The sequence below is a fragment of the Nansenia antarctica genome, assembly GCF_963989245.1.
Source record: "Nansenia antarctica genome assembly, chromosome: 5".
In the NCBI taxonomy this organism is placed as follows: Eukaryota; Metazoa; Chordata; class Actinopteri; order Argentiniformes; family Microstomatidae; genus Nansenia; species Nansenia antarctica.
Window position 1 is genome coordinate 38,894,160 of NC_137690.1, and position 16,138 is coordinate 38,910,297.

At 43.1% G+C, this 16,138-nt stretch overlaps 1 protein-coding gene across 1 annotated transcript in view; it reads left to right on the forward strand.

The window, feature by feature from the left end:
- The window catches only part of herc1 (HECT and RLD domain containing E3 ubiquitin protein ligase family member 1), a 215,688-nt gene that overhangs the window by 146,900 nt on the left and 52,650 nt on the right, over positions 1-16,138 (forward strand). The window contains exons 59-64 of the mRNA XM_080532022.1: positions 4,457-4,587; positions 4,950-5,164; positions 8,248-8,368; positions 10,165-10,320; positions 10,583-10,684; positions 15,823-15,996. Of these exons, the coding sequence (XP_080388148.1) occupies positions 4,457-4,587; positions 4,950-5,164; positions 8,248-8,368; positions 10,165-10,320; positions 10,583-10,684; positions 15,823-15,996 (899 nt within the window). The remainder of the gene's footprint in view (positions 1-4,456; positions 4,588-4,949; positions 5,165-8,247; positions 8,369-10,164; positions 10,321-10,582; positions 10,685-15,822; positions 15,997-16,138) is intronic.

Below are 16,138 nucleotides of genomic sequence, written 5' to 3' on the forward strand. Positions count from 1 at the left end.
CGGTGGCTGTTGTGTCTGGTGTTAAACACCATGGGTTCCTCTAAACAGTTGTCCAAGGATGTCAGAATCAAGATAGTTCACTTCCATCATCAAGGAGATGGCTACAAAAAACTCTCACAATGTTTCAAACTACCCATTTCCACTGTCAGAAACATCATCAGAAAATAGAAAATAAATGGCAAGATCTGGAAGACCAAGAACAATTTCTGATAGAATGGCCCGAGATCTGGTGAGAAATGCTCAGAAGAACCCACACATCACTGCAAAAGAGCTGCAAAAAAGAGTAGCAGTTGTTCACAGGACAACAATACAGCGTACCTTAAACAACAAAGACCTACATGGCAGAGTTGCCAGAAAGAAGCCTTTCCTACGACCTCAACACAAAATTAAGCGTCTGAAGTATGCAAAAGAAAACCTTGAGAAACCTGAAGCCTATTGGAACAATGTGCTTTGGACTGACAAAACGAAAATTGAACTTTTTGGCCACAACCAAAGAAGGTATGTTTGGAGAGAAAAGGGTGAAGCATTTGTAGAGAAGAACACCTTGCCAACTGTTAAGCATGGAGGTGGATCCATTATGCTTTGGGGTTGTGTAGCAGCTGGGGGCACAGGCAATATTGTGCGGGTGGAAGGAAGAATGGATTCCACCAAATGTGACAACTGACAATGAAACGCACTACCTGTAGGCGAAATAATTTTTCTGTTTTTTACATGTGCTTAAACTACAGATTGTAAGCTTTCAAATGATGCGTCATACATTGAAATCGGAAACAAATTGAAGACAACATGAGTATTTGAAAGTTGCTACACCTGAAATCACTAAGCAGAGAAAATGCCCTTCAAAGATTTAGTTTTTTCTCACCTTCACAGCCAGGTAATGGGCGGTAACAATGTCTGGATAACCCCACCCCCAACCACTCAGCTGTCAATATCTGTCAGTGTTAGTCACTGGGTCAGATAGCTATAGCTAACATTATTACCTAGCAAGGTATTACCTAAGCTAATTAGCCAGCTTATCATTATGGAGGCTTTATGGTTGTTGTAACTATTATTCTTTTAATGATACAAAAAAGTCTTGAATCAGAATCAGAATTTATTTTACAGTACACAATAATACAAATCTTTGGCTGTGGTTCTTCAACATTAGCTTTGCAGCAAGGTACATAATCACAACAATACCATCACAATAATCACAAGTAAATAAGTAAAGTAAGTAATGATAAGTAATAAAGTGATAAGTGATGGTAGTCGCACTACAGCAGAATTAAAGTGCAATCAATAGTGTAACATGCTGTGCAAAGTTCAACAAGATGAAAATGAAAGTGTTCAGGTATTTCTCAAGTAGTCAGGTAGTGTGCAATTCCTGTCCTAATGTTTTCAACATTAGCATTGCAGCAAGGTACATAATCACAATAATAAGTAAATGAGTAAAGTAAGTAATGATAAGTAATACAGTTTTCTGAGGTGCTGTGGAGTCTGGTGGGCATGTGGTGTCTTTTGCCTCATCTGAACAGAATTCTCTGATCAAAAAGATACTTCTGTCTGGCCATGTCAAGTCTGAGTGGGCCTTGAACATGAAGATCACCTCCGGGGGGCTTGACATCAGTGATTTTCAGCCATAACCACGCCAGGTTCCTTAGCATCAAAGCTGAAACAGACGGATGACAATACATTGAATTATTGCCCACAGTAAATGTAATAATATTACCGCCATACGCTGTTCATAAAATGAAAGTTCATACATGATAATGAATTACCTGAAGTGCTGGTAACTCAGGCAATGGGGAGGTGGAGGGCAAGGCCACGCACAGTACCACAGCATGAAGTTGTTCTGAACAGTAAAACACAGTTAGCTAGCTGTACACGGTATCAACAACACAACTTATAAGAACAGCATATAATGTGCTATGCGATTGTTTTAGAAAGTCTTACGCAATACCACACAACTTACTAGCTAATGCTAGCTAGCTAACACGGCTAGCCCAACCCAAGTAACAAAAGACAAACAGTTAACTAACTGTACACAGTAGCAACAACACAACTTATAAGAACAGCATGTGCTATGCGATTGTCTTAGAAAGTCTTTAAAAAGGCAATATGACGACACAGAACGTACTAGCTAATGTTCGCTAGCTAACGCGGCTAGCCCAACACAAACAAACAAAGGACTGTAGGCTACTTACCCAAAAGCAGAAAGTGTTGTGGTATGTTGATCCCGTGAAATCCGTATGTTGTCCTAGTAAAGTTTTGTTTCTTGGGGACTTTCTTTGTGCCTTCAGTCATTACTGAACAATTCATTGGCTAAGCAGTGTTCATCGATGTACAAACTCAAAATACATTCTCAATGAACACATTGAAAGATGCACCCTTTGTGTCCCTCCCCCTTGAGCGAGCTCAACAGCCAATCACACCCAAGTGTGATGCTTGTGTTATTTGAGCCACAAGCATGACAAACAAGCCTATTTTGTTGCTAGATTATACTTATTTAATGAACGTAAAACTGTTCGGAAAAATAACGAGTGGGTACTTCACATCTTCAAGTTGAATGTTAGCTAAAAAAACGAAAATCTGAGTTTTAGGTCAGAAATAGTTTGAAGACTGATTTGACGTATTTCTGTTTTCCGAGAGGTAACTCAAAACACCCTCAGTCGACACAAATATCAAGCCATTCTGGAGGCTAATGTTCAAAGGTCAGTCCAGAAATTGAAGTTGAAGAGAGGTTGGGTATTCCAGCAAGACAATGACCCGAAGCATACCTCAAAATCAATCATGAAGTACCTCCAGGACAGACGGATGATGGTTTTGGAATGGTTTTTGGAATCAGTCCCTAGACTTGAATATTATTGAAAATCTGTGGAGAGATCTCACCTAACGTGCATGCAAGAAGGCTGAAGAATATTTTTGAGCTTGAGGTGTTCTGCCAGGAAGAATGGGGAAAAATTCCCAAAACAAGAATTGAAAGACTCTACAGGCTACAGGAAGCAAGCTGTTATAGTTGCCCGAGGAGGAGTTACAAAGTACTAGCTGACAGGGTTCCCAAACTTTGGCACAAGGCCTTTTTCCTTGTTTTATTATTTTGAAACGAAGAGAACAATTAATCTTGCTTTAAAATGTGATGAAATATGTCATGTTTATGTATGTATATGTGTGTATATATACTGTATGTATATGTGTGTATATATACTGTATGTATATACCTATATGTGTTTCCCTGATGCGTCCTGAGTAGGGTTGGGTATCGTTTGGGTTTTATCCGGTACCGGTACCTAACCGATACTTTAAAAACGGTACCGGTACCGAAACAGTACTTAATTCGGTACTTTTGATTTTTTTAAATGACATAATAATAATAATAATAATAATAATAATAATAATAACACGGTCGACAACATTAAACAGCTTTTCACTTTTTTATTGCTGAGGCACAATATATATTAGTTAAATATACACTCAAATTAAAATAAATGAAAATAAAACTCCTGCTGACTGAGGCACAATATACATATATATAATATTACAGTTAAATATACACTCAAATAAAAAATAAATAAAAATAAAACTCCCACCTCAGCAATTATTTTGCAAAAAGATCAGCATATTTGCCTTCTCTGGCAAAATACGACACCTCTCTTGACTTTTTTATTGTCATTTTGACTTTTGTTTTGTTTTGACATAATTGTCTAATGGCACAGATTTATAAACATAAAGTAAACAAATATTGTTTTCACGTCACTTCACCTGAAACTGAACGACACAGCGCGGAGCGAATTCCCTGGTAAAACGTTTCTCTCCCCCCGCTGTCAACGGGAGTCGTCAACCAGGAAGCGATGCTGAGAGAGCAAGACACGGATCTACCGGCATTTGACTGCCGCTGGACTGAGGAACACCATAGGCACAGCACATCGCCATAATAGCGATAAAGTGCGAATGATTTTAAGCATTTTGAGCACTTCGCGTTGTTTTCGTCGAGTCGGGTGAAATGCAGCCACACTTTAGAACGCTGCTTCATTAGGGCCTTCGGCATTCTCGGTGACCTCGTAGCTAGGCTAGCTAGCGAAATTAGATAATATGATTATGATAATAATAATAATAATAATAATAATAATAATAATAATACAATTCAGATAATATAATAATTTAGTATAAATGCTTTCACTCACTCTTCTTAACTCGTAACACAACTGCTCAGCTCACTACCACGACACGCACTGAGTGGAAATTTAACAGGCGATGTGACGTCACGAGTCACCAGTTGACTGTTGCATGACACCGGACACCAGGGGGCGAGATAGAAAAGTACCGAAATGAGGTACCGAAATCTCCTTTGCAATTCGGTACGGTATATACCGAATGTAAAGTAACCGGTATATACCGGTACCGATTTTCGGTACCCAACCCTAGTCCTGAGGGGCCATCAGACCAGTGTGATGACGCTGTTGTTGTTGTCGCCCCCTAGTGGCGGTGATGCACATCACGTGGTACAGCGAGGACCGGCCCTTCGCTGTGGGCTACGCTGACGGCAAGCTGCTGATCGGAACCAAAGAGGCTCTGGAGAAAGGAGCCGTGGTGGTCATCGACGCACACAAGGTCTGGACAGTCCTGCTTTTTACCTACTAAAAGAGCCGCCCCTCTTTACAATGCTAAGCTGCTATTTACACACAACGACCACTAGTTGGCCGCTTGTAAATTAGGCTGCTTCCTACACCGAAAAACTGCAAAATACATTCATATTAGCTTATACACACAGTATAACCTAACAGTATAACCTGTGTGTGGTGGTGTAGGAGGCGGTGACCAGTATGACCAGTATGACCAGTATAACCAGTATGACCAGTATAACCAGTATAACCAGTATGACCAGTATTACCAGCATAACCAGTGTAACCAGTATGACCAGTATGACCAGTATAACCAGTATGACCAGTATAACCAGTATGTGTGGTGTGTAGGAGGCGGTGACCAGTCTGCGGTGGGCCCCCAGTGGCCAGGTGCTGCTGAGCTGTGCCAAGGAGGAGGTGGTGCGGCTGTGGTCGTCCCCGGGGGGGGGGGCGGGGGGCGCCCCCTGGCGCTGCCTCCAGAGCCTGGCCCACCCCGCCCAGGTCAACGGCACGGCCTGGTGCACCCTGGGAGGACAGGGGCCCGCGCCCCTCAACATGATGGCCACGTACGTAGACGAGGGGTCACGCACGCACACACACACGCACACACACACGCACACACACACACATACACAATACACACACACACACAATACACGTGCACACACACAATACACGCGCACACACACAATACACGCGCACACACACAATACACACACACACGCATGCAATACGCGCACACACATACACACAATACACACGCAGACATACACACAATACACACACACACACACACAATAAAGACACACACACAATACACGCACACACACACACACAATATACACATACACACACACACACAATACACACACACACACAATACACGCACGTGCACACACACACACACACACTGAAGTGTTAACACACTCCACACACACACATTGAGGTGTTAACACACTCCACACACACCAGGGGTGCAAACTTGTCACCTTTTAGCCGTTTTAGCCGTTTTTACCTCAAAATAGGTCAAGAATTTTCATAAATGTTCTTTGTTTTCAGGCAAAAAAAAAAAAAACGCCTTTTTGGGCCATCTCCAGTTTGCATCCCTGCACACACACTAGGGGTGTAACGGATCACCTAACTCACGGATCGGATCGTGTCACGGTTTTTGAGTCACGGATCGGATCATTTTTCGGATCAACACAAAACATTTTTGTTTTTATAAAAACTGCTTTTTCCTTGAATTCTGTAAAAACACCACTTTTACTATGTGACAAAAACCAACAACATTCAAGATGTCAAAACTGGTTATATATATATATATACATACATATATATATACATATATAACCAGGGGTGCACATAACTGGTGCGCCAGTGCGCATGCGTCGCCAAAATGCATGCTGCGCGGAAGATCAGCGGCATGAACGCGCTCTTGCGCACCAACAGCTGCAAGCGCTGGGAGAGGAATTTACTTCCTCAAAATCCACCTGCTGACTGCTGACTGCTGCATCACTGCAAGCCCCGTAACGCCATCACAACGACCACGGCGACTCCCCTCACGAAAACATTCGGAAAGTATCGTAACTTGTACTTTCATTCCGCGTATCGCGTATCGCACGGTTATCACGCCGACACGTGAAAATTCAGTCCCGAACGACTCGTCGCTAAAAGGAAAAACAACACCAAGGGACTTCACGTTTCTTTTCTCTGAAGCTTTCAAACGTTCAGACGTTTGTTTTACAGCTTCATTATCGCACCTAGACCCCTGACCCAGGGAATATGGTTGGGAATTCTATTAGGAAAAAAAAAAAGACTTTGTTGCACAATCAAAATAATGAGCTATTTAAAGTGATAGCCTACAACATCCTCTACCATGGTTGAAATTGAGGACAGTGATAACTTACAGCAGTCAAGAGAGCAGTGATGATTATGATTAAGCTTGTAGCATAAATAAATGCTTAGGCTGTAACTTTTTGTTGAAAAGTTGATTTCAGTGTTTACAGAACAGACATTCAGTTAGTGCTTAAAGAGATGTCAGTTGATTTCATTGTGTTTAAAGGAGTCTGACAGACTTTCATGCTTAAAGAGCAGTCATTTGATTTTGCATTTGTTTCTTTTGTTTTGCACACAATCATTTGTTCGTTCATCTTTATTTATGAATAAATGTCGTTTTGCTAATATAAGTTATCCATGTATCCCTTTTTTATCCATCCTGTGGGACGGGTCGTGACTCGCGAGCTCGGGGAGCACCAAGCAGCATCCCTAGGTGCTCCTCTGAGCACTGGCCCCAACAAGTTATGTGCACCCCTGTATATAACATATTCTACACTCAAACATTACATAATTATACTGAAATACACTCAATTTAAATGATAGGAGAGAGGGAGGAGGCGCCTGGTTGCAGCAGTGAGTCACTGGGCTCTTTAAAGCAGATGAATAAACATGTTTTATGCCACTTTTAACTAAATAATAAAGTGAACCCTTATTTTGAACATGGTATGAAAAAAATGCCTACATTATCAGAAGTTGTCGAGCTACCTTTTTCGTGCCTCCCGTCATAGTTGACAGAGAAGCCAAAGTGCTCCCATACATGGGATTTAAATGACGAGGGGGGCATTTTGAGTTCTTCTCCGCCGAACAACGTAACATGATACACTTGGGCCGCGTTCGTAAATTCGCTTTGAGAGCGCCGGAGCGCACACTGGGTCCGACGTCATAAAGGGACCAAGTAATTTGATTGGACAAGAGCTTGAACGCTGATCAGATTCCAGAGCGGATTTACGAACGCAGCCTTGTTGTTGTGGATTCCCAGCTTCACGTGCAAACAACGGATTATTTTTCTTTCTCATTATCAACCTATCATTGCGCTTTAGAGTAAAACAAAGCCCGCAGCTGTCGCGTCTATCTTTTCATGGCAACTCTACATTGTGATTTACAAGATATATTAAGTAAGATATTAAGTAATAGTATTACTTGTTAACATTTTGCAATTGATCCGCGGTACACATGCGTTCCGAACCGTGGAGGGTGATCCGAACGGATCACGGAATTTCCGTGATCCGTTACACCCCTAACACACACACACACACACACACACACACACACACATTGAGGTGTTAACACACTCCACACACACACATTGAGGTGTTAACACACTCCACACACACACATTGAGGTGTTAACACACTCCACACACACACACACACACACACACTGAGGTGTTAACACACTCCACACACTGAGGTGTTAACACACTCCACACACACACACACTGAGGTGTTAACACACTCCACACACTGAGGTGTTAACACACTCCACACACTGAGGTGTTAACACACTCCACACACACACACACTGAGGTGTTAACACACTCCACACACACTGAGGTGTTAACACACTCCACACACACACACACACACTGAGGTGTTAACACACTCCACACACACAAACACACACACACACACACACACACACTGAGGTGTTAACACACTCCACACTGAGCTGTTAACACACTCCACACACACACACACACACACACACACACACACTGAGGTGTGAACATCCAACATTCTCGATCTCTCCAACTCTATCCATCTCATCCCTCCTGGTGTGGTCCGTGTTGACGTGTGTGTGTGTGTTTTCTCAGATGCTGCCAGAACGGTTTAGTCTCAGTCTGGACAGTCCCCCAAGACCCCTCCGGCTTCCCAGAATGCACCTCTTCCGGGTCAGAGGGATGGTGGGAGAATGAGTCCAAAGCCAAACCCAAGGTAACTAGTCTGAACCCCTCTCTAAGCCCCTCCCCCTGCCACACGTCACCATGACTGATGGGGAAGAGGGGGGTGTCACATGGTACAGTTTCACCTTCTATTCCCATGTCTGTGTGTCTGTCCATCTGCAGTGGGTATATGTATGCAGGGCTTAAAGTTCTCCGGCACGGTGCCGGATTTCCGGCGCGGGGGAACTTTGAGCAAAAAAAAATCACATGCTATTTGTTTACATCGTAATTTAAAGAGTCATCTTCAGCAAAGAGACAGTTCCGCCTACCAATCACATTGCTCAAGCCAACCAACGACTTCTAGCCAATCGGAGGCAGAGTAGTGGGGCGGGCCTTAAGAAGTTTGAATGAGTGTAATGTTAGCTTGTAGAGACGTTCGCTTTTAGCAGCCCGCTATCTCGCTAACTTTAGTAAGAGTCTATTAAAATGGAAGCCAAGTTTCTTAAACCTGGCGAAGACACAGCTATACTAGAACGAGGAGTAAGGAATAAATGGCGCTGGGCATGGATAGAGGAGAGTAGCAGGGTTTTTCCTGCATAGAGAACTATGAGGCGGCCGCCTCCGTCAGCTCTCGACAAAACTCTGACGGTCGTATTTTCTACAAAGCATTTCTAACTGCAATTGCGGCATTGCGCCGACGTGGTGGCGGGGGCGCTGTTTCGCAAATAAGTTAGCTTTCGTGTTTGCTAGCGAAATAGCTGATAGTTGATGTTGACTGCTCAAGGAGAATGCCTGAGAGCCTTATATTGCATTATATTACATTATATTTTGAATGATCATCTGGTGCCTGAATATTGTTTTTTCCTTTACATACTGTATATAATGAAATTTCCACCATAAATTGATGGAGAAAGGGCACAAATTGGTGCATATCAATTCACCAGAATGCAAGAAATTAAGTGTTTGATGTTTAAGGACCCCCAGACAGCCCCGCTTCATGGGTCCCCCCCGATGTCAAACACCACTGGTACCACCTCCGCCTCATTTTGAGCCAGGAAAAACCCTGAGTAGTGACGGGAAGCCTTATGGGACGTGGTGCCAAGAAGGAGAATATAAGTGATAGTGGCTTAATAAGTAATCAGTTTGTTCTTTTAAAGACATGTATATATTTTATTCTGTATTGTTATAGTGATAGTGGCTTAATAAGTGATGCAATCAGTTTGGCCTTTTAAAGACATCTAAATATATTATTTTATTTTGTATTGAGTATAAAACAGTATTATGAATGAATGAATGAATGGTCTTTATTGTCATTAATACAGTACAGGTACCATACAACGAAATTTAGGAGGGGGGGGGCTCCCCTGGTGCTTGGAAAAAGACTAAAAACACGAGGGCCAAGGGTAAATTAAAAAAGGGAAAAGAGCTGGTTTACATAAATAAAGGCTATGTACACTATCTACTATACTACTATACTATACAATAAAACACTGTGCTGTACTCTATGCTATGCTATAAATATCCTAACTTTTCCTATATCTGAACCTTATGTACACAAGGGTTGTCATATTGCACATAGTATTGTTGCACATTCATTTAAAGTATTAATGCATTTTAACATTGAGACATATATTTTGTATTGACTATAAAATAGTATTAATGCAAACATTGAGACAAGAAGCTGTCTTCTGTACCCTCTCTCCCAATATCTCAAACTGTGACCCCCCTCCCCAAGAAAAAGTTTCAGGCACAGGATTTTTTCCCACTTTAAGCCCTGTGTATGTCTCTAACACCTGTGTGTGTGTGTGTGTGTGTGTGTGTGTGTGTGTGTGTGTGTGTGTGTCTCAGAGGGTCTCCAGGCGGGGGGAGGGGCAGCAGGGGGCGGTGTGTGTGTTCAGGCTGCGGGGCCACATCACTCCTGTCAGGACGGTGGTCTTCAGCCCGGACGGCCTGGCCCTGGTGTCTGGGGGGGCCGGGGGGCTCCTGAACATCTGGTCCCTACGGGTGAGGACACACACGCACACACACACACACCTTTCCATTCCAACCTGTTTATAGCTCCGTTGAATACCTTCCCAGTCAGCTCATTGTGTGTGTGTGTGTGTGTGTGTGTGTGTGTGTGTGTGTGTGTGTGTGTGTGTGTGTGTGTGCGAGTGCGTGTGCGTGTGCGTGTGCGTGTGCGTGTGCGTGTGCGTGTGCGTGTGCGTGTGCGTCTGCGTCTGCGCCTGCGCCTGCGCCTGCGCCTGTGCCTGCGTGCGTGTTCCAGGATGGCTCCGTGCTGCAGACGGTGGTGGCAGGGTCCGGGGCCATACAGAACATGGTCTGGATCCCCGACGTGGGTGTGGCCGTCTGCTCCAACAGGTCAAAGGTGAGAGGAAACGTTTCCTTCAGCCCTCTTAAAGGGAAAGCCTTTAACATCGTTTTTTTTGTCTGTGGACAGAAATGTGTTTGAACAGAACGGATCTCAGACCGCTAGCGAAGACCATCTCTACCCCAGCCAATAGCAGTGTTCCTTTAACACTAGGACAGCCGTGCCTATTTCACCTACTCTTCGCGCGGTCATAGTCTTTAGAATAGGAAGCTGCTACTGACACACACGGACCACTAGATGGCGCCTTTTTTAAATTAGCCTGCCTCCTACACAGAAAAACTGCAAAATAGCTTCATACTAGCAATCTTGATGTGATTTTGAAAAATGTAAGGATATTGGGTGGTAGAAAGCAAATATCGAGGAAAAGTCATGAAAGGAGGGTCTTGAAACTTGATTGAGTGCGAAGATATATTTTTTACTCACTTGTGTTTGAACAGAACTGTAGCCACCAATTCCACCATGCAATGAAAACAGTTATAGTCCGGTTGGATAATTAACGCACTCCACACTGTCCTTGTAAGTTGTCGAAAATGTAAAACTGTTTATTGTCCACAATCCAAAGTAATCCAATATCCATACGAAAAAACAGGTAACAAAACTGAGGGTAAAGTGTGAGATTGAAGAACAGCGTGAGCGTGGTCAACATAATGTTGTTCCTGAACTAACCTGTTTCCATTCACCCATGTGCTTAACTAACCTGGCTACCTAAACTCACCTGGCTACCTAAACTAACCTGGCTACCTAAACTAACCTGGCTCCCTAAACACACCTTGCTACCTAAACTAACCTGGCTACCTAAACTAACCTGGCTACCTAAACTAACCTGTCTACCTAAACTAACCTGGCTACCTAAACTAACCTGGCTACCTAAACACACCTGGCTCCCTAAACACACCTTGCTACCTAAACTAACCTGGCTACCTAAACTAACCTGGCTACCTAAACTAACCTGGCTACCTAAACTAACCTGGCTACCTAAACTAACCTGGCTACCTAAACTAACCTGGCTACCTAAACACACCTTGCTACCTAAACTAACCTGGCTACCTAAACTAACCTGGCTACCTAAACTAACCTGGCTACCTAAACTAACCTGGCTACCTAAACTAACCTGGCTACCTAAACTAACCTGGCTCCCTAAACACACCTTGCTACCTAAACTAACCTGGCTACCTAAACTAACCTGGCTACCTAAACTAACCTGGCTACCTAAACTAACCTGGCTACCTAAACACACCTGGCTCCCTAAACACACCTTGCTACCTAAACTAACCTGGCTACCTAAACTAACCTGGCTACCTAAACTAACCTGGCTACCTAAACTAACCTGGCTACCTAAACTAACCTGGCTACCTAAACTAACCTGGCTACCTAAACTAACCTGGCTACCTAAACTAACCTGGCTACCTAAACTAACCTGTCTACCTAAACTAACCTGGCTACCTAAACTAACCTGGCTACCTAAACTCACCTGGCTCCCTAAACACACCTTGCTACCTAAACTAACCTGGCTACCTAAACTAACCTGGCTACCTAAACACACCTGGACCCACGCCGTCACCTCACCACCTCACCATCAATTAGGAATAAAAGGCGAATAATTATGTAACCAAAAACATAAAAACTAAACATTATTCATGACATAAATAACCCAAAACATAAAATAAACATTAATCATGACATATAAATATAATTCAAAACATTAAACACAAATCCATCCAAAACAAAAGTCCAAAGTAAAAATGGCCATAACACAGAATGGATCACAGACTGCTAGTGAAGACTGTCTCCAGCCCAGCCAATAGCGGTGTTCCTAACCACGTTGAGACCGCTGCCTAGTGTGTAAAGCCTAGAAAGTAGCCGCAAAGACGCAGAAAACCCGTTTGAAACGATCGACATCAAGTCGTCGTGACAGTCGCCCCCGGCAACTCGACCTTGCTCCGACCGAGCCTTGAGTTTGCGACCTCAGCCTCGACCTCGCTATGGAAAAGTTAGCGAACTTTAGTTAGTTTACCATCGCAGCTCAATTACGCTTGCAACATGTTACACAAGTACCTTTCTTTGCAAAAAAAAACAAAACAAAAAAAACATTCCCATCAGGTTATCTTCTAGGGATGCATCGATGTGAAAATTGTGGCCAATATCGATATCCGATATCAATATTGCTGTTATGGCTGATGACCGATATTTATCGATATTCGGTATAAAAACAATTCTACGATAATATTAATTTGTACATACTGAAAAATACATGCACATTTTAAGTAATTTTAAAGTAATTTCTTTATTACAACATATTTGGAAAAGCCCTATAATACAGTGTTTACTGCAATTTATTGTCAGTGTCATCAAGAGCGATCATCTCCATTATCTTGCTTGAAATTGACTTAGCCTTTGCGCTGTCCTTGGTGTAATGTCTATGGTTCACAGTCGACATTATGTTCATTCTATTCAGTGAGTTGGTAATGTTTAGTTCCAACCTACAGAGGGCGCTATATGTTTTACTCCTCTAGAGCAAGACACACTTGTTATGATAGATAGAGAAGCAGCGCGAGTGGTTTAGTTGTGCTAATTTAGCCATGATAGCAGGAATTGACATGTAAGCCTGGAAACGTTCACTAAAGATCAAACTGAGATCAATGTGTTGGATGATTTATTTCAAAACGTTACACTTGGCAAATGGCTTTGTTTTATCAAGTGCTTGTTGTATTGGGCTCCCAACTGCAGCTGCCGCGGTTGGTGTTTTCCACTGCTTCTTAACGTTAGCTTTTTTCTCATATTCTTTGTAAACCTCTGGATGTTTGTTCCTTAAATGAGTGATCAAATTGGTGGTGTTATAAGATTTGACACGGCATCCTCCTCGCATTACTTCACCGGTGCACGTACTGCAACTCGAGTGTCATCTTTCGACACAGTAAAAAACGACCAGACCGCTGACATTGCGCCGCCTTCAGCAGGTAGGGTTGGCGAGTCAAATCCCCCCCCCCTCAGACACACACACTCGCGCGCACCCGTATATTAGACAGAAATAAACATTGGTCGTTCACACCGACCCTGTTTTGACATCGGACCGATACCGATGTATTAAAAAATTACTAACATCGGCCAATACCGATGTGTTCACCGATATATCGTGCATCCCTATTATCTTCCATGTTCTTCAATGTTGCCAGCTAGCGTTAACAACAACTGCCTGTAAAACAGTCCTACCCGCTCGAAAAAAGACAACGCACATAACAACAAACAACCACACAACCAAACAACCACTTCTATAGACATGTGGGGGGTTCTTGTAATGTAAATGGACTGCACTTATATAGCGCCTTTATCCAAAGCGCTTTACAACAGCCTCTCATTCACCCATTCACACACACATTCACACTAGGGCTGCCACAAACATCCATTTTCATAGTCGACTAGTCACCGATTATTTTAACGATTAGTCGACTAATCGGATCATAAATTACAGCTTATCGCACAATTACTCAATCGCTCTTATTTAACTATCATCTTCTAAATCAGCTTCTAAATTTAGCTTGAAGTTGTTAGTTGTTGTTGTAGGCATGTGCTAACTAAAAATAAAGACAATTAAAATGATTGTTCACTCAAAAATAGATATTTTAATGAACTTTGCAGATTTATTTCTGGCATCACTTGCATGTAATGTAATGTAAAGAGTAGTAGAGAGTGCAAACTGCTGAGTAAAATGAGGTAGGCTAGGCACTAGGCAACCAAAAGAATACAAAAACAAAAATAAATACTTGTACAGAGTACAAAAGTTTTGCTTTGCTTCACTCATCTCTGGCATCAAACATACATTTTAAATGTATTGAATAGTGCTGCAAAATAAAATGAGGTAGGCACTAAGGCAACTAAAAAAGAGCAATTATCCACAAAAAGAAATGTTTGTAGAGAAAAGGTTTGGTCTCAATCAAATAACATAACAAAGAAAAGTGCAGGAGACTGAGCAAAGACATTGTTTCTCTCCTGTGTGGACTATTCATTCATAGCGAGGAAATGCACGTTGGCATCTTGACAAGATAACTATCCATAGTAGAACGCGCCTTCTTAGCACTGTAACGTTAAGACAACATTTTTTGCTATTTGATAGTATCGCTTTGATGACAACGTTACAGCACATAACGTAAAATAATGTAAGAAGGCTTTTAACGTAACGATATCGTTAGCCAATAACAAGCTAACTAGCTTACCGAGACGAGCCATCGTCTTCCTCGTCATCTGCCACAACGTGCTTCCTTTTGAGATGCTCGCGCATCATAGACGTGCTGCCATGATATTATGAATAAGCGAGTTCAGCTTTGCAAATTGTATATTTTACATTCTTTTTTTCAACGTTGTGGTTGAAATGCTCCCACACTTTAGACGTACGAGGACGGGAAGACATTTCTCCGTTTGTTTTTCCGGGGATGTCACGTGTGTCCCGGATGACCGACACTGCGCATGTACATCAAAGACACTGGGAGACGCTAGCCAGTGGCAGCTTCAGGGAAGAAAAAACGAATGCTTATCGCTTATATTGCATCTTGCATCTTGCATATTATCCCCTTATTGCAGGCCGGCATTGTAAATAAGAATTTTGTTCTTAATTGTCTCGCCTGGTAAAATAAAGGTAAAAAAAATAAAAAAATAAATAATAATAATCAGCTCCAAAAAAACATGCGACGACGTCGATTACCAAATATGTCGGCGACGATTTTGGTAATCGACGTCGTCGCGACTAGTCGACTAATCGTGGCAGCCCTAATTCACACACCAATGGCGGCCAAGCTACCATGCGAGGCGCCGGTCCGCTCAGTGGGAGCAATTTGGGGTTCAGTGTCTTGCCCAAGGACACTTCGACATGTGTCCAGCCGGGGCTCGAACCGCCGATCTGCCAACCTTGCGATCATTAGACGGCGGCTCTACCTCCTGCGCCACAGCCGCCCTGTAATGTCAACATCCAACAAGATCACGAGCCCATCCTCCCATCGCTCCGCCCAGTCCAATCCTGAGCCAGAACGGCTCACCTAGAACACAGAAAGTGGCGTGAGAACTACGCGAACTCACATGTGATGTTCCGTCGACCGTCCGGGCTGACCTGTCCGACCCTCCGTCTTGTTTGACCGCCTCCACAGGACGTCCTGGTGGTGAACTGCTCCGGCGACTTCCTGTCCTCCAACCACGTGCTGGCCACCTGCCGCATGGCGCTGAAGAAGCAAGGGGTTGTGGGATTGAACATGGCTCCCTGCATGAGGGCGTTCCTGGAGAGGCTGCCTGTCATGCTGCAAGAGCAGTACACCTACGAGAAGGTCTGTCTGTCTGTCTGTCTACTATATACACCTACGAGAAGGTCTGTCTGTCTACTATATACACCTACGAGAAGGTCTGTCTGTCTGTCTGTCTACTATATACACCTACGTGAAGGTCTGTCTCTCTGTCTGTCTGTCTCTC